At 33.7% G+C, this 18,156-nt stretch overlaps 3 protein-coding genes across 3 annotated transcripts; 2 read left to right on the forward strand and 1 right to left on the reverse strand.

Moving 5' to 3' along the window:
- Positions 1 to 6,152: 6,152 nt before the first annotated feature.
- On the reverse strand, positions 6,153 to 6,962 carry LOC114272943 (ubiquitin domain-containing protein 7SL RNA1-like). Its single transcript, XM_082887326.1, has one exon. It carries the CDS (start codon positions 6,960 to 6,962, stop codon positions 6,153 to 6,155), a length of 810 nt encoding a protein of 269 aa, XP_082743452.1.
- Positions 6,963 to 14,338: 7,376 nt separating this feature from the next.
- Positions 14,339 to 15,322, forward strand: LOC114272897 (uncharacterized). The gene has a single exon (XM_082915729.1). It carries the CDS (start codon positions 14,339 to 14,341, stop codon positions 15,320 to 15,322), a length of 984 nt encoding a protein of 327 aa, XP_082771855.1.
- Positions 15,323 to 16,826: 1,504 nt separating this feature from the next.
- Positions 16,827 to 17,282, forward strand: LOC145820355 (uncharacterized). Its single transcript, XM_082915733.1, has one exon. It carries the CDS (start codon positions 16,827 to 16,829, stop codon positions 17,280 to 17,282), a length of 456 nt encoding a protein of 151 aa, XP_082771859.1.
- Positions 17,283 to 18,156: the final 874 nt, after the last annotated feature.

Below are 18,156 nucleotides of genomic sequence, written 5' to 3' on the forward strand. Positions count from 1 at the left end.
TATACCTCGGCCCAACGCCAGAGCATAAATCACCCTCTCAGTTCCGAAACAACCGCTTGCTCAAGACTTTACTTTCAAGGGGAACACATCCCGCTAATCAATTCAATTTGAACATAACTTTATCTCATAAAAGTACTCACGTGATCGAAACCCCATTAGCCACCCTATTAAGTTTTCCGTTGAGATTAATGTTTTAAGATGGTTAGTACAGGCAAGTAACAAGAATAAATTTGCATAAGTGTAAGTATCAAGGAAAATAAGAAGGTTGGTGAGAAAAGAAGCCAACTAAGGAAAAATTTTCAATTCTTTTGTGATGAAAATATGATAAATAATATTTATTAAACTCAGAAATTTAAATTGAAAGTGTGCCTTTGGAAATTTTGAGAAAACGATGTAGAAGAAGATAGCTTGTTACCGATTAAGGAAAAACACAAGAAGAGTGGAACAAGACTCAACTCTTTTCATTTTTTTTGGTTTAACACAAGAATACCATTTAAAACACATCTGAAATTAATGTTTAGAACCTCTAAAAGCATGTATTTGAAAGGAAAAATGAAAGGGAAAGTTGTGTTGTGACTTACTTGAGGCTTGATTGAATTGCTAGCAACTTTCTCTTTCTCTCCTATCCTCCACCAAGCTCACTCTCTTCCCTCTCTTTTCTTTCAGCTGTGTGGTGTGGTATTTGTGTTGTTCTTGTGTGCAAGAAGCTAAGAGTGAGGTTTCTTTTATAGGAAAATTGGTGCAAAAGGTCCATTTTGCTCATTGGTTGGAATTGGATTAGATATTTTGAATTTAGTTTGAATTCAACAGAATAATGGAGGATTAGAGGGCTTAATTGAGTATTAAGCATGATCATGTTAGGGTTTTATCTTAATCAAACCAACCTAGTTACAAGTACAATGTATATATACATTTGTATATATAAGTTTGTAACCAGAGTCAAAGATTTTCCTTAAATTATGCAAGTTTGTCTCAAAAGTACACTCATTGTATCTATATAGGTAATGGCCGGCCATAGATGGTGATTTGAGAGACTTATTTTATATATATATTTTTTTGTATAAATGTTGAAAATTGTAAAGTATGGTATATAAAATAGATTTTAGGGTACGAGTGTATATATATATAATGATACTTGTTTGGGGTCAATTTGTTATTTAATAAAAACGTGAGGGCGTTCGGTTTAATTTATGAATCGGAACATTTATTTTAGTGTAGAATTAAATTAAATTAGGGTTAGAGAATCTAATTCGATTTGTATTTTTGTTTCGAATAAAAAGGCTATATCTATCGACAAACATGTATGGAGTCCATTAATCGGTATTAGGGTATTAAAATTGATTCCTAAGTTACCGAAATCAATTAGGGTCTGCGAGTTTTCAATTGGCGCATATATTTTCATCCTAGGGTTAAAATTTAATCAAGAAACTGAGGGACTTCAAGGAAATAATTTAAAAGTAAGGGACATTTAAGAAAGTAAAATTTTCAGGGGCCTCACAGTTTACGTTGACAATCGGTGAGCAATTGCTCTAGCAAACAATCCAGTATATGATGAAAGAAGTAAGCACATTGATACTAGATATCATTTCATCAGAGAACATGTGAAGAACAAAGAAGTGAAACTTATTTCTTGCAGAATATATGACCAGATTGCGGACATCTTTACCAAGCCCCTCAAGCAAGATTTATTTGTCAGATTAAAAGCAATGCTTGAAATGAAATAACATGGAGAATCAAGCTTAAGGAGGGAATGTCGAAAGTAAGCCTGATTCAAAGCAGAAGCAGAATTTAGGAACCTTCACCATTGCCCATCACTGTGTATTTGGAGGTTGCAAAGTCATGAATGAAGGTTGAAGAACCTCCTAGAAAGAGGAGTTCAATTTGGTTTTGGTTTGCTGTTGTGTGTTTTTTCTTGTGTTTAGATTGTTTGTTTACATTATGGGATTAGTGTATAAATAGTTTGAGTAGTTAGTTGTTTGATAAGAGTGTGAGAGAAAGAAAGTTGTGTGTGTGTGTGAGAGAGAGAGAGAGATTTGTAATATATGCTTTGTTTGTGTTTTTTTAAAATATTTGAGTGAATTTAAATTGAGTTTGGTTCAGTGTTATTTCTCTTTTTGTGAATCACAATAAGTGATCTATACCCCATTCCCACCAAATCTCTCTCTCTCTCTCTCTCTCTCTCTCTCTCTCTCTCTCTCTCTCATATTGAACATTAGCCATCGAAACCGAAGTTGGGTTGATCTATATCAGTTTGATACAGAGAAATGAACGGTGTTGACTTGCCCGATAGCTAATGCACCCACTCAGTCTTTCCTCTTTTCCAGCATGTAGCGTTACTTCCTTCTCAAATGGCTCTTCTTCAAGTATCCCTCTCCACTTTTCTCTAATTTTTTTTTTTTCTATAGTTCATTTTCATCACCTGAATTGTAGGTTGTTTAGGTGATGGAATATACAAGTGGATGACATTGATTGCAACTGGGAGACAACATCTAATGTAAAAAGCCTCTTTTTATTGCCATTCGATTCTTTAAATTCTATAAATACGTACATATATGTATGTGTACAATTTAATGGATAGAATGAATTTTTCTGAAGTGAAAAGATCAATTGGGTTCCCTTTGAAAGATATTAGTTTGCGAGGCTGTAATTCCCTTTGAAAGGTCAACTAGGTTCGCAAATGGATCTTTTGATCTTTTTCTAGTATCATGCATTTTATTTATTTATTTATTTAAACTATGGAGTGTCACAAGCATGGGTCATTCGATAGTTTATATATATGCCAAACCTTCATGAGTTTTTGTTCGATGTATTACTTCGTTTCTTTCAATTAAAAATCATAAAATATTATTTATATCTCCTTACTGTGATATCCTAAACGTTTAATTAAATACCACATAAATAATTATAGTTAAATATAATTATGGTTGTATGTGATGATATATTATTAAATAAATAAATAAATAATAATAAATATATAAATCTAACTCAGCATTAGGTTATCAAATATGAGATTAATTAGGGATTATTATTTAGGGCCAAATTAACACAAATATGGAATTATAATACTAGTTGGGCCAAATTAGAGTTAAAGATAGTAAATAAATAAATACAAAAGTAAGAGTAAATAAATAAAAAATAATAATAATAATAATAATAGTGGGTGTGGTAGTAAAATAAATAATTAATTTTTTATGAGTATACGATAAAATATAATTTAATTAGGAATTAATTTATTTATATAGTTATATTAGGAAGTTGGGCCAAAGAATAATTATCTTAACTATAAGATAAATATAAATCTAGGTTCGTAATAAGCAAATCAGGTGAAGTTATGAAGCAGATCCGCGGGTTGATTCGGCTGGCCACGTGTTGGCCAGATATTGGGTTTTCCTCCCTATAAATAGGGAGAGTTGATCAACCTGTGAAGGAAAGCAAAGAAAAGAAAAGAAAAGGAAAGAGAGGGAGAGGTCTGTAAAAAAGAAGGTTGTGGTAGTAAAAGAAAGGCTAAGGGTCAATATTAAGGTGAATTATATTATATCTTGAGTTATCATAATGTATTTTATATATGTTTTAATTTATCATAATTTATTTTATACAAGTTATGTTTTATAAATTATTATAAACTATATTAATATTTCAGTTGCGTGAATTATTTTTTGAACTCTATTTGTTAAAAATGAAATCCATGGATATGTTTGTTTAAATTTTAAAAAATATTTGAATATAACCTTATAACAATTATGTTTTGTAAGTATCACCACGGGAGTCTCATGCCTTAGGCGATTTAAATAACCATTGGCCTCTGTTTGGCCATTTTGTGGTTCTCTATTTGTCATGGATCCATTGACCTCTGTTCTGATCGTCACTTCTGTGACCTCTGTTTTGTTCTGTTCTGTACCGTGGTTATAGTTAGGTATTTACATAATTTTTGTATTTCAGTTTCTGCCACTTAAATGATTTATTTACCAAATTGAGTTATGTATATGTTTTGGCTTAACTAACTATCCATGGTTATTTTGTATTCCCTATACTCTTGGCATAATATTTCTCACTCTATTGTGTGTTTATAGCTGTTACCCCTTCAGGTGACGAGATGTAGAGGAAACCCATAACCTCACGAAATGAAACCCGCACATGGATTGATGTTGAACCACTTTTTATTTTATTTTTTTATCTTTCTTCCTTTTTTTTTTAATATATTTTTGCTCCCTTTTGTTCTACTCAGGGCCGGTCACTGAATAATAAAATAATAAATGCCCTATAAATGTATTTTCTCTTATTAAAATAGTAGAATGGAGTAATTTCCTGTTTAATTATTTTTGTTTCCGCCCGCGCAGTTTAATTTGCTAGGAATAGAATAAGTTAGTAAGTTGCGATTCCAACTCTAAACCCCTGGGGTTGGATCGTGACACTTACATTTGGTATGACTGAAAATAAAAATTAACATAAAATATTTTTCTATGATCATTGTCACCACCACTTCACTACCACCAACATTTCTATTATAATCGGTGCCACCACCCAGGGACGGAGCTAACAAGGGCCCAGGGGATCACGTGCCCTCCCGGGTTTTGGAAATTTTTTTTTTTTTTTTTTTTCAAGCAAACATAAAGAAAATATTTTAAATAAAAAAATTTATAAAAATATCATTTTAAATGTCAATGACATTTTTAAAATAATAAGAATAATAATTGTTATTTTGATTGAAAATAAAGTGATTACGATATTATTATCTATGAAAATTCCAATATAATGGTGATATCTATCAATATTGACATGCAAACATAATTAATTTCAATGAAAATATAGAATTTATTGAATTGTTAGTTACATTTAACATGTAGCGTTCATTCTCCATGTGTTTTTTTACTATTAGTTGATGATATCACATGTTACTGATGACGTGTTATAACTATTATATTGAATTTTCACGCATATTTTGTATAAAAAATTACTTTATCATTATATAATTTATTTTAAAACTTTATATCCATGACTTTTTTTAATATTGTCTATGATACATTAATTACAAATAATATTTAGCTTATTTGGTTCTAGTTTTCAAAAAATATTTTTCAAAAAATCAACATCTTTATTTTCTGTATTTTAATGTTGGAAAATTTACCCATAAGTCCTAGTTTCTAAAAAGTTGAACCATTTAGTCCTAAAAGTTTTCTTATGCTCCAATTAGTCCCATTTGCACATCAATCTAATGTTTGAAACATTAATCTGATGTTCGAAATCTAATGTTCGAAACATTAATCTGATGTTTGAAATCTAATGTTCGAAACATTAATCTAATGTTCGAAACATTAATCTAATGTTTGAAACATTGTAATGGGACCTTTCAGTCTATAAGAAAACTTTTAGGACTAAACAGTGTATAAGTTATTAATTTGGGATTTATTGGTGCATCCCCCTTTAATGTTTTCAATAAATATTTTTAATATTTTAAGCAATTTTTTTTTAATTTTTAGACACACCTAACATAAATATACCTAAAAAGTATAATATTTGTGAATTTTTTTTTTAAAAAAAATACACTGATTACCAAAAAATATATAAATAATATGAAAATTCAGTACATTTTTTGTATTTTTGTGTATTTATTAATTTTTTAAAATATTTTTTCACAAATATTTTACTATTTGGATACATATCTAAGTAATATGCATCTAAAAAAGTAAAAAAATTATTTAAAATTTAAAAAATATTCACTAAAATCAAAAAAATATGAAAAATAAAATACTTATAGTTTTCAGAAAACTGAATTCAGAAAACTAAAATCAAACACACTAATTAACTTTTTTTTTATCTTTCATGAAGTTAATGGTAAAAATTTATGCGAAATATTTTTATAAAAAATTTTAATATTGTAATTAATAAGTGCCCTCTGATTTAATTTCTTAGCTCCGCCACTGCCGTCACCACCACCACTTTTTATGAGTTTCTTACATTTGTTTCAAGAATAATATTATCTTCACTAGTATATATATTATAAAGATTTTTTTTCCCCCTTCGATATTGTACCATTGCTTAACTATATAGCATGCACCTTGCATAAATGTGAATGTCACGATATCAATCACTTATTTCATATATATAGCCCTAACAAATTTATAACAAAATTTAAGAAAATTAAGGAAATGAATTCATGAGCCACCAGTAACACTTCCACTAAAAATCTCAATTGTATCACCTTGGCCAACATGGTGCCATCTAAAGGACCTATCTTCATCCATCACATTCTGTCTGTATATAAAAAAATACCCTTCTGATGGCAGATGAATATGAAGCCTTTGGTGCAACTTCTGCAACTCCTTCCTCAGCTCACCCACATTATCCCCAGCATTCACCTCCACCGGAATCTTCCTAGTCCCGCACTTTGTCAACACCATCACTCGTAGTTTCTTTGAATTACTCGCATTTCCTGATCCTGTCGATGATGAAGTGGTAGGCGACGGTCTGACATTGATTTCGATCTCTGAACGATCCGGAAGCTCGTAATCTTGCAAAACCCTATTGTCGTGTAACTCAAAATCATTCGCATGAAGAATCAATCTTTGAATAGGAGCACCGTCTATCTCGTGAATTCTCTCTTTTAGGCGGCGGATTGTATCGTTTACGTCCATTTCAAGCATGACAGAAAGCTTGGACGTCGGCATCTTGAGGAGGAGTTGGATTTTCTTGAAAGAAGAAGGCTGCGGTGATTCCTCCCTCTTGGTGACAAGTTTTTCTGATTCTGGGGTGATGACAAGTTGAATGCGAGAGCGATCGAGTATTTGGGAGAAGTGGACATTGATCTCCTCGTCAAGAACCTGGCCATTGAAGATCAGAGTCTGTTTAGAAATGGGTATGCCTTGATCTTTTTGAATCTTTTCTTTGATCTCTAAAACTGTATCAAAATAACCTACTTCAATGGAGAATGGCCTGCCTTTTGTGGGTTCAAAGAACACATCCATAGATCTTCTTCAATGGTGGATCAATGGATCAGCAAGCGTGTGAGTGGGGAGAGAGAGAGAGAGAGTAACTTCAAGGAAGTAAGTTGTAACAACATCCGATATTATCTGACGCGTTGTGGAGAGATATATACAGATAATCTGCCGTCTCTTAATTTTTAGTCAATACTTTTAAGCTGAAATTTAGGTCTCATGGTCATCTATTAAAAAAAAGTTAAAAAGTCAAAAAATTACTATCTTATTTAAGTCACATCATTTTATTTAGGTCATATTATTTCTTTACCACATCATTTCAAACCCAACTTATACTTATACTCAATCCATATTTTATAAAAAGTCAAAAAGTACACTTATTTAGAACATCCCAAACAACCCTTTAATCATCTATGAAATTGAGCCAAATAAAAGAAAATCAAATCTATTTAATAGTGATTAATGAAATTAATTGAGCTTTTCCCCAGAAAAGAAAAGAAAAGAAAAGAAAAATCGAGTGAAATTTAGATAATCATTCAGTAATTTTAGAGTATCATGTAATATTTTTTATGTAATGCTATAAACTAGTAATAATGTAACGAAAGATTTTACGAGTGAAGAATTACTAATCCGGTAGTTGGGAGATAAAAGAAAATTCATCTAATGTGTGACGTAACGAAAAAATTTATAAGTAAAATAATATTAACCCATTTTTGTTGAGTAATTGGTAGATAAAATGTGTTTTACAAATTTTAATACATAAACAATAGTACATGATATACCGGTACAACCTACTAATTTTTTGCCTGCTCCATATTGTTGTAGCATATCTTCCGCTACATTATTGTAGCAACTCTACAAAATGTGTTTTAAAACCTGTTAGAAAAAATATGATTTGGGATCAATTGACATTAGTTTTTTTTTTTTTTGATCGGCAAAAGAAAAGACTATATTAATGAAAACGCATACAGAGAATGGAAGATTACATCAATATAGAGGAGCTTGGAGCTTAAAAAGCTCCAACCTCCTAGTTGGTGACCAACAAAGAGGACAAAACCAGAAGGAGACAGAGAGACAGAAACACAAAAAGAGTGGAGCAAAATCAACATACACAAACAGACCACCACACTGCTCCTAGGCCAGTGCATAACGAACAGACCTTCTCTGCAGCCTAAAACCAACCACTGCAAAGCATCCAATAGGACCTACACTGTAACCAGAAGCATACACTGCAACCCTCCGAGAGCCAAATAAGCCATAGAATAACAGAGCAGCTCATAACCGCATGGGATTAGAAAGAACCAGCCTATACCAGAATGGACAAGACAGAATAACAGAGCAGACTAGGAACCAGATCAGAATAGATTAACTAATCCAATGGACCAGATCAGAAGAAGCAAAATAGCAGAACAGTTGAGGTAGATTAAACAGATCAGAATAGAGGAAGCAGATTAATATCACAGCAGCAAACCAAAGCATCAAGAAACACCCCTGGAACCATTCCCCAAGCAAAATCTGATGTGCTCCAAATTAAAAATGAAATCATGCATAGAGAACCTACTATCCTTAAATACCTCTTTAAACCAGACAGCCATTCTTACCTTAATCAGATCAGAAACACCCTCCCCACTTGGGGTAACATCTCGAAATAAGCATTCATTGCGATGGTTCCATAGAGTCCACATAACAACCAAAGGTAGAGCTTTCCACATCAACCTCACATTTTTCCTAAACCTCACCCCGGCCCACCAGTCAAGAACAGCTTCCACTGAATTTGGCAGAGCACCTTGAACATCCCACAATTTTAGTATTGCAGACCATACACTCTAAGCCACTTGGCATGACAGTAGCACATGGTTAAGTGACTCAACCCCAGACTTGCACAGACAGCATACTGAGGGTGCATTAGCATGCAGAACACCAATCCTGGTAAGAAATTCAGAAGTCTTTAATTTTCCTTTCCAAGCAAGCCATCCAAAAAATTGAACTCTAGGTGGAATGTGTTTTACCCAAATCCTTTTACTGATTGGACTGAAGCTATCGAAACCCTCTGCGATAAATCTGTACACTGATTCAACCGAAAAACTCCCTGTTTTTGAAGCCAGCCAAACTAGTGTATCTTCTTCAGAGTTCCTAAGAACTGAGCCTGCCTCTAGCTGGTTTATCAATCTGGTTGCCTCCAAACTTTCCCAATCATACAATTCCCTTCTAAGCTGGAACACCCACTCACCAGCATCCTCCTTCCTATCCAGCATTACAGCTAGAGTCACACCCTTTTCACCTACCAACCTATACAAGAGTGGGAATTCATCTTTGAGACATAAGTTGTTACACCATTTATCCACCCAAAACTTAACTCTATGGCCATTCCCCACTTTCACCTTACAGTTATTCAGAAAGAACTCCAGCAGATTGCTACTCTGATCAGAATCGACCGAAATTTACACACACACACAAAAAATGATCAAGCAATATGGTTGAGTTACATTCCTTAATAGCATTTAAGAACTTTTTTGGAATGAATCAATAGAAAGAAACAAATATAAACTAAACTTCATTTAAAGATAAAATTAAACTTGTTACTTAATTACAAAAATAAAAAATAAAAAGTAAATTAAAAAAAGCTTCACATAGATAGGAGAGTGCAATTTTATTTATTATTTTACTAGTATAATACCCATACTATGCACAAGTTAAAATAAATAAGTAAAAATTATTTTTAAAATTAAATTATAACAAAAACTTTATTTATAATATAAAATAAAATTTATTTAACATTAATTAATTCCCATATAATAATTATATTTACGATAAAATATAAATATATTTCATCTTGATGAATTTTGTAATTTTAGTTTTTCAATTTACCAATTATCTCATATCTATTATGTAAAATCAATTACCTTATCAATAAATCAAAATTCAAGAATAAAAAAAAAATAGAAAAAAAAAATAGAGTATTAGTGACCCCAACCTCTAAAATAGTCTCACTAAATATTAGTTAATTATATTTAATAATATTTTAAAGGTCGGACCAATTGAACATTTTACAAACCCCATAGTCATTTTCTTAATTTAAACTCTATATAGATCATTTTTAATTTTTGATTTTTTATATTTTTTTAATTGTTTTATATTAAAAAAATTTAGAACTAATATTCTAAACTGAATATGAATATAAAATAATTTAATTCTAACCCATGAGCTTAAGTTTTTTTTTATAGTGTATTTGTTTGAAAATGTGTTAGACCATTTAAATGGCTCGTTCCTAAATTTCAATATTTTTTCAGTAGGTAACTTGAGTCAGAACGATTACTTCGCTTATAGTTAGCATGGTTCAAATATAAAAGGTAATTCATGTACTATATGTGAATTTATAATTTTGTTTTCTCATTTGTTAATAAATTTATGCATAATCCACATTTCAAATAAGAATTTTATAAATTTTTAAGAGTTAATCACAAACTTTAAAAAAAAAAAATAGACATGATACAATATAAATATCTATAAAATAACTTTATTAATAAACCATTCAAATAGTTCTTCTAACATTTGAAAATTTAATATTTTTGAATAAATTTAATATTTTCTATGCCAAACATTTTTCACATTTAAAATTTATGAATAAATTTATGTAATCTAAAAATTTTATACTTTATTAAAAATTTTAGCATTACAAAATCAATAATTAAGTTTTATCAAATATGCTTTAAATCTAATCATCAACTTATTTTTTAAACAAAATTTTCTCATTCAAAATTTTGGCAAATATTTATTTTGGAAAACTATCCATATGTTAGTGCACCATATTTACGGTCATTATTAAGCTTATGTAACTTAGGCCCTAATCTAAATATATCTTGTATTTTTTTAATTTTGTTTAATGTTTGGCATGACCCATAAAATGGTTATAAATTAACAATTAAAATTTTAAATTATTAACTTAAAATAAGTTGTAAATTTATTTGGTGCAATGTAACATTTGATAATCTATATAACATTTTTATTGTGTAAATATACATAATGCCTCAAAAGTTATTACTAAGACGAAAAATGTGAGACTCTTATATTCATATGTATTTAAGGATTTCAAATAAGTTAAAAAACAAAAAAGAAGTTACAAATTGTAATTTAAAAAACCTCTATTTTTTAGCCAAATAAGCTATAAAAATATCGAATTAATTATAATTTAAAATTACAACCAAATAAACTTAGTCACACAATAAAATATAGGAAAAATTATATTAATAGTCCCTGTAATTTACACGATATGTCAATTTGGTCCATGTAGTTTCAATTTGCTCGATTATGTCATTTTAGTTCAATAAATAACGGTTGTTAAGTTAATTTGACGAAAAGTCAAATAATGTGTCAATTTGGCTCTTGTATTTTTCACAATGTGTCAATTTAGTCCCTATCAAAATTGAGAAAATTGAAACTACAAAACATAAGTATAACGGAAACATTGTATAAAAATAGCTACAAAATTGAGAAAATCAAAATTGGCTAAATTGAGAAAATTGAGAAAATCAAAATTTTCTAACTTGCATTGTTTTCCTCCCCTGCTCCTCTTCTAACTTGCATTGTTTCCTAAAAATTGGTAAATAGCTATAAGTACGTGGCAGAGTAAGAAATATTATACTAAGAGCATAGATAATTATTGACTAAACAGAGCTTGATATTAAAATACAGAGCATATAATATAGAAATCATTTGATATATAATACAGAAATCATATAAACAAAATAATCAGAATCACGATACAAAATGGAACAGAACAGATGTATGGACTCAAGAGGTGGCTCGTATGAACTCTAGAGATGGCTCCCACCATAGTGTAGCACTTATGCTATGCTATCGAAAGTTCAAGAGGAAATGGATTTTAGTTAGCACTTGTTAAGAAACATGGAAGAAGAATAAAAGGTGGTGAGAAGTCATAGAAGAGCAAGTTTTTCAAGTAATGGGTATCGGCCAATGCCAATGGTTACTATGTTCGTGGATAACTTGCCAGATTCTATGGATAAGGAATGGCTGCTACAATTATGTAGAGGAGCAGGGGAGGTTCAGGATGTTTTTATTCCAAAAAAATTAAGCATAAGATTCAAATGCAGGTTTGGATTTGTTAGATTCAGATCCAAGAATGAGGCAGTGAGAGCTGTGAAAGCGATTAATGGGGTAACAATGAGGAATTGTAGGTTGTTCGCAAAGTTGGCTCTTTTTGCAAGGAAGGGCAAGTTTTAAGGGAAACTGTGAAGTCAAATGGCACGAGTAGAACAAGGTTTGATGATCCTAATGGAGCGCACCGGAGTACAATAGGGCAACCCCAAAGGAGGAATGTTCACAATCAATCCTTTGCAGACGTGGTGAGAGGTTGCAATAAGGTCTGTAACAAAGTTTTACTCCTATCCATTAAAGCTGATGAGTATGGTAATGAATGGCTTCGAAGAAGTGCAGTGGGAAAAACTTATTCTTATTGTACAGTCGAAGCGGTAGAAGACATTCTAAAAAATGTAGGGGTCCTTAATCTACAAGTTCGTGAAATTGGTGGCAAAAGTATGATCATTACTTTTCCAATAGTAGAAGCCATGAAGAGGGCGTTGCAGGATAAACTGAGATGGATTGATGGATGCTTTGAGAATTTTGTTGAATAGAACCCATCTATGATGCATGAATTTGGAAGATTAGTGTGGTTGAATTGTTATGGTGTTCCACTAAATTTCTAGAATTCAATCACATTTTCCAATATTGGTAAAGTATGGGGGGGGGATTATCCAACTAGAAGATGAAACTCTGAAAGACATGTCCTTTATAGTTGGGAGAGTGTTGATCTTTACAAAACATTTTGAGATGATTAATCAAATGATGACTGTGGAGTACAAAGGGATATCATATCCAATTCGAGTGATAGAAGAAGCAGTAGGGAGGAACTTTTATTTTAGCAGAACTGTTGCTTCTGGCAACTCGTCGGAAATTCTAGAAAGTGTGGCCGAAAGTATACAGGAGGATGAATGTCAAAATGCTGTTGGTGACATAGAGGGTGACTTTGTGCCCATAGCTAAGTTGGATTCAAGGGTGGATGGTAATGTGGATGGTGACTTGGTGTCCACAGCTAAGCTGGCTTTAAGGCATCGGAGGGTCGGAGGTGATGAGTGTTGTCCAGAAGAGACAAACCCATCATTGGTTGGAGAAACAAATTTTGATTTGAGAAATGAAAAGCAGCCAAAGGTGGCTTTGGAAGTTGAACAGCTACCCATGTGTATTGCAACGGCTCAAAAAGTGGATGATGAGGTTGATTGCTTTGAGGGCCTGAAGGATGGACTGGAATCGATTTCTTTGGCCCATTTGGGCTCCAAAAATTGGCCCCTTGTCCCTTTTGCTCCATGTATGAGTTTGGGCCCAAATTATTCTTCTTTACCAAATCAGTCTAGCCTAGAGGAAATTGAATCACAGTCAGAGGTGTTGCCTAAGGCTCCAGGCTCATGAGGTAACATTAGGCGGGTCCAAAAGTTGAACAACAGACATGGTTTGTTCAATTGTCGTCACAAGCTTATCGACGATAAGAAGAGAAGAAATGTGAAATTGGTGGAAGAAATCTTAGGAGATTCATGTATGAACAAGGGTAAGCAAAGAAAAGCGAAGAGAATCTTGAAAAGAGAGGCTATTCTTCGAGCAGCGGCTGATGCAACCTCCTCATCAATCTCGTCGGGGTCAATTATCAATAGAAATCGAATCATTCTATCTAAGGCCTAGGCAGTCTGGGAGATGGGCAAGGTGTTAGGGGTGAAAACATCAATGCCAGATAAGGAAATCATTAATAGGATCGTTGAACTTGAAGAAATTGATGATGAAAAACGAAATTAGAGGAAAGGGCTAGCTGTTTAGTTGACTGCCTATTTAGGGTGTTGGGTGTTGTCTAAGTTTTAAATGAAGATATTAATCTGGAATATTAGAGGTTTGAGGAGGAAGTCTAAAAGGTGTAACATGAAGCGAAAACTAAAAGAATAGGAGATAGACATGGTTTTGATTCAAGAAACGAAAAGGGAAGTTGTTTCAGCAAAGTTCGTGAGATTGGTGTGGCCAAGCACTATTTTTGATTGTGTTGAAGTGAATGCATGCGGGAGCGCTGGAGGACTTCTTTGCATTTGGAACCCAGATCACTTTAGCCTCAGGAGTTTGAGCGGTAATTGCAATTTTATCCTTCTAAAAGGTACAATTTCCCCTAATTCCTCCTGCACAATTGTGAATATCTATGGCCCAAATGATGTAGCTGCTAGACAAAGGTTGTGGAAAACACTGTTATCTGTTAAAAACGACTATGTAAACCCATGGTGCATTAGGGGAGATTTTAATGAGATCGAACTTTGGGTGAAAGGCAAGGAAGTATGAGGAGAGAGAGAGAAAGAGGTATGGGGCATTTTAATGAATTTGTTGACCTGATGGAATTAGTGGATCTACCATTGATGGGGAAGAACTACACTTGGTCAAATTCTCAAGGTAGCGAACGATGGAGCCGTATTGATAGGTTTCTTCTTCATCCGGAGTGGGTGGAGGTTTTCAAGGTTAAACAGTGGGGATTGCAAAGATGCTTGTCTGACCACTATCCAGTGCTCCTCAAAGAAGATGATCGCGATTTGGGGCCCCGTCCATTCGGATTTATTAATGCTTGGCTTATGTATCTCAATTTCAGGAAGGTAGTAAAGAAATCTGGAGAGTATAATATTATTGAAGGTTGGGCAGGGTTTAGGATGTTCAGGAAAATGAAGGAATTGAAGGGTAAATTGAAAGAGTGGAATTATTCTGTCTTTGGCAATATTCATGATAAAGTGAAGAGCATTGACGATCAACTACATTCTCTGGATCTTGTAGTAGAGAATAACCCATTGAATGATGTGGATATTTTAAAAAGCAAAGAGTTAAAATCAGAACTTTGGAGTGCTTTGAAAAGGGCCAAATGGCTTTGGTATCAAAAATTAAGGGTTGATTGGGCTCTTAAAGGGGATCAAAACACTAGATATTTTCACATCATTGCCAATGGTAGACAACGAAGAAACTTCTTGAACTCTATTATGGTGGAAGATATTAGTGTGGAAAATCCTGATGGGGTCAAGCTAGCAGTGCTCAATCATTTCAAATCCGTTTTTTCTGAAAAATGGAAGAAAAGGCCATATCTGGAAGGTAATTTTGGGTCTGTAATTAGTGAGGACATGAACAGGCTATTAGTTGAGAACTTCTCTAAGAAGGAAATATGGTCAGCCATTAAGAGTTGTGACAGTAACAAAGCGTCGGGTTCAGACGGGTTTAACATGCTTTGTTTGAGGAAGTGCTGGAAAATCATGAAGGGGATATTGTTCAATTTTTTACAGAATTTCATGCTCATGGGAAACTTTTAAGGGCCTGAATGCATCTTTTATTGCATTAACTCCAAAAAGCGATAACCCAGTTTCAATTAAGGATTTCTGACCCATCAGTTTGATTGGGTGTATTTATAAAGTGTTGTCAAAGGTTCTGGCAACAAGGATTAAGCCAGCTTTGCATTCCATTATTGGTAAGGTTCAAACGGCTTTTATAGAGGGAAGACATATTTAAGATGAGGTCCTCATAGCCAATGAGATTATTAATTATTGGAAGATTAAAAAGTTGGAGGGCCTTGTGCTGAAGTTAGACTTTGAGAAGGCATATGATAGTATTAATTGGAATTTCCTGATTGCCATTATGGAAGGGTTTGGCTTCCATTCAAAATGGATTCAATGGGTAAAAGAATGCATAACTATAGTCTCTTTGTCTATACTAGTTAATGGATCTCCGTCAGATTCTTTCAATCCGCAAAAGGGGTTAAGGCAAGGGGACCTGCTTTCTCCTTTTCTTTTTATCATTGGAGCAGAGATTTTGAACGTTATGTTTATTAGGGCCACACAGCTGGGGCTATTGAAAGGAGTTTAAGTTGAAACCATTTGTTTGACGCATTTGCAGTTCGCCGATGATACAACCATTTTCTATCAAGCAAAGTGGGTTGAAATAGTTAATATTAGAAGAATCTTGAGATGCTTTGAGATTATATCAGGGTTAAAGGTGAACTTTCATAACAGTTTGGTAGGAGGAGTGGGTATTGATGATGCGTTGTTGAATGAATTTGCAGCAGCTCTTAGATGCAAAGTGCAGAAGCTTCCAATGAAATTTTTGGGACTACCTTTAGGTGCTAATCCAAGATTGAGGAGGACATGACAACCAGTGGTGGATAGAGTTAAGTTGAAATTGGCATCATGGAAGAAAAGGTTACTCTTTTTTGGGGGGCGACTAACTCTGCTTAAATCAGCACTATGCACCTTGCCAATTTACTTTATGTCAATCTTTTAGATTCCAGTGGTAGTGGCAAAGGAGATTACAAAATTTAGAGTGCGTTTCTTTGGGGGAGACAATGAGCATGGAAAAAAGATGCATATGGTAAAATGAGATAAAGTTTCTAAAGTACGAATGTGGGAGGCCTTGGGATTAGGAAGATTAGAGTTATGAACATCACACTGTTATTGGTGGAGATTTGTAGCGGAGAAAGATTGTCTATGGAAAAACGTTATTTGCGATGTTCACAAAATTGATGTGAGATGCTGGTTACCAGCCCAATCTCACATTGTTTCTAGTGTCTGGTCGGACATCTCTTTGGTAAGTGTTCGATGGCCTGACGCTTTGGCTACTTTCTTGAATAATATCAAGTTTAGCCTTGGCAAAGGAAATAGGATGCAGTTCTGGAGCGATGAGTGGGTTAGAGAGGAAATTGTATTACGAAATGTTTTCCCAAGATTGTACCAAATCAGTTCTAATAAATACGGTAAAGTTGCAGCCTTTTTGGTCTCTCTCAGATATAGATATGAATGGAAGGTGGAGTTTTGAAGACCATTGATGGCTTGGGAGGAAGAACAGGTTGTTACTCTAAACAACTTCTTAATGGGGGTTACGGAGCTTAATCAGAGAGAGGATGATATAATTGGATGGAAGGCTGATAACTGCGGTGTTTATACAGTGGCATCAATGTATGAGTGTATTGTTGCTGATATGGGTCATAATATAGAAGTACCAAAATTGATTTGGAGGAATGGAGCGCCACCATCAGTGAAGTTCTTTGGATGGTTGGCGTGGAGGGGTAGAGTTAAATCCTCGGATAGGCTTGCTAGATTAGGGATTCTTGACAACCAAAATGATGGGCAGTGTAGATTTTGTGGCATTGAAAATGAAACTTTGAAACATGTCTTAATATGGCGTGAGAAAGTGTGGAGGATCTGGACCGTAGTTTTGCACTGGTGGGGGCTATCGTGGGTGGTTCCTGGTTCAATGACTATTTGTTTGAATGGTGGATGAGTTAGAAATTTAGAAGGAAAAGAAGAATAATATGGGAGATTATCCCTTGTACTGTCATGTGGTCGATTTGGAGGTTGAGAAATCAGTGTGTCTTTGAGAACATCCAACCGAATTGGAAGGAGTTGTTGGATTCAATCAAGTTTCGCATTTTGTTTTGGGCATCATTGAAATGGGAATGCAGAGAGTTTTCTTTAAACCAGTTACTGAGCATACAATCAGGTATATTGAGGTGTTTATGCTGAGGTTGCTATCTGTTGCACTGGCCGAGGCTGCTGTCTGTTGCATTGGCTATTGTCTGCTGTCTGTTGCATTGGTTGAGGGTCCTGTTGTATGGTTCTTAGTCTACTGTTGTAGGGTTCTGTCCCTGTTTCCTTCATTCTTGGAACTATCTGCTGAATATAATGTTTTCTTGAAGGTTGGTGACTTGCTGCTGTATTGTGCAGAGGTGTATTTGCAACTGTGGGTATCTTACTAACCTTGTGTTGGTGACTTTCTTCAAGGCTTCTTCAATGGCTGTGGTTTCTCTATTAATGACCTTGTGTCTAACATGCATCAAGTGTAATAATGCATTTGGAATGGCCCTGAGGTCTAATGCATTATGTTGATTGATGGTTGTAGATTGATGTCTAATGCTAGTTGCTGTTACTTTGTCACTGATCTGCTAAATCAGTTGCTCTGGTGCTCTGTTCAACAAAGCTTCTGGTTGATTTGTGTAGGTGGAATTATAGCATAGCTTTGGAACTTTGACAATTGTTCCAATACATCATTTGGATTGATCTCTTGACTTCCATGCATTATGTGCCCTATATGCTGTTATTGATGTGGTTGAAAAACTTCTCCTAAAAAGCTCTGCTGAAGAGGTATATGGAGGCTG

This window comes from Camellia sinensis, chromosome 1 (assembly GCF_055761805.1).
Source record: "Camellia sinensis isolate YWXY chromosome 1, ASM5576180v1, whole genome shotgun sequence".
In the NCBI taxonomy this organism is placed as follows: domain Eukaryota; kingdom Viridiplantae; phylum Streptophyta; class Magnoliopsida; order Ericales; family Theaceae; genus Camellia; species Camellia sinensis.

Bases quoted from the DNA above. Each gene is read 5' to 3' on its own strand.
- LOC114272943 (XM_082887326.1), bottom strand. From the start codon at position 6,962: ATGGATGTGTTCTTTGAACCCACAAAAGGCAGGCCATTCTCCATTGAA.
- LOC114272897 (XM_082915729.1), top strand. From the start codon at position 14,339: ATGGGGCATTTTAATGAATTTGTTGACCTGATGGAATTAGTGGATCTA.
- LOC145820355 (XM_082915733.1), top strand. From the start codon at position 16,827: ATGGCTTGGGAGGAAGAACAGGTTGTTACTCTAAACAACTTCTTAATG.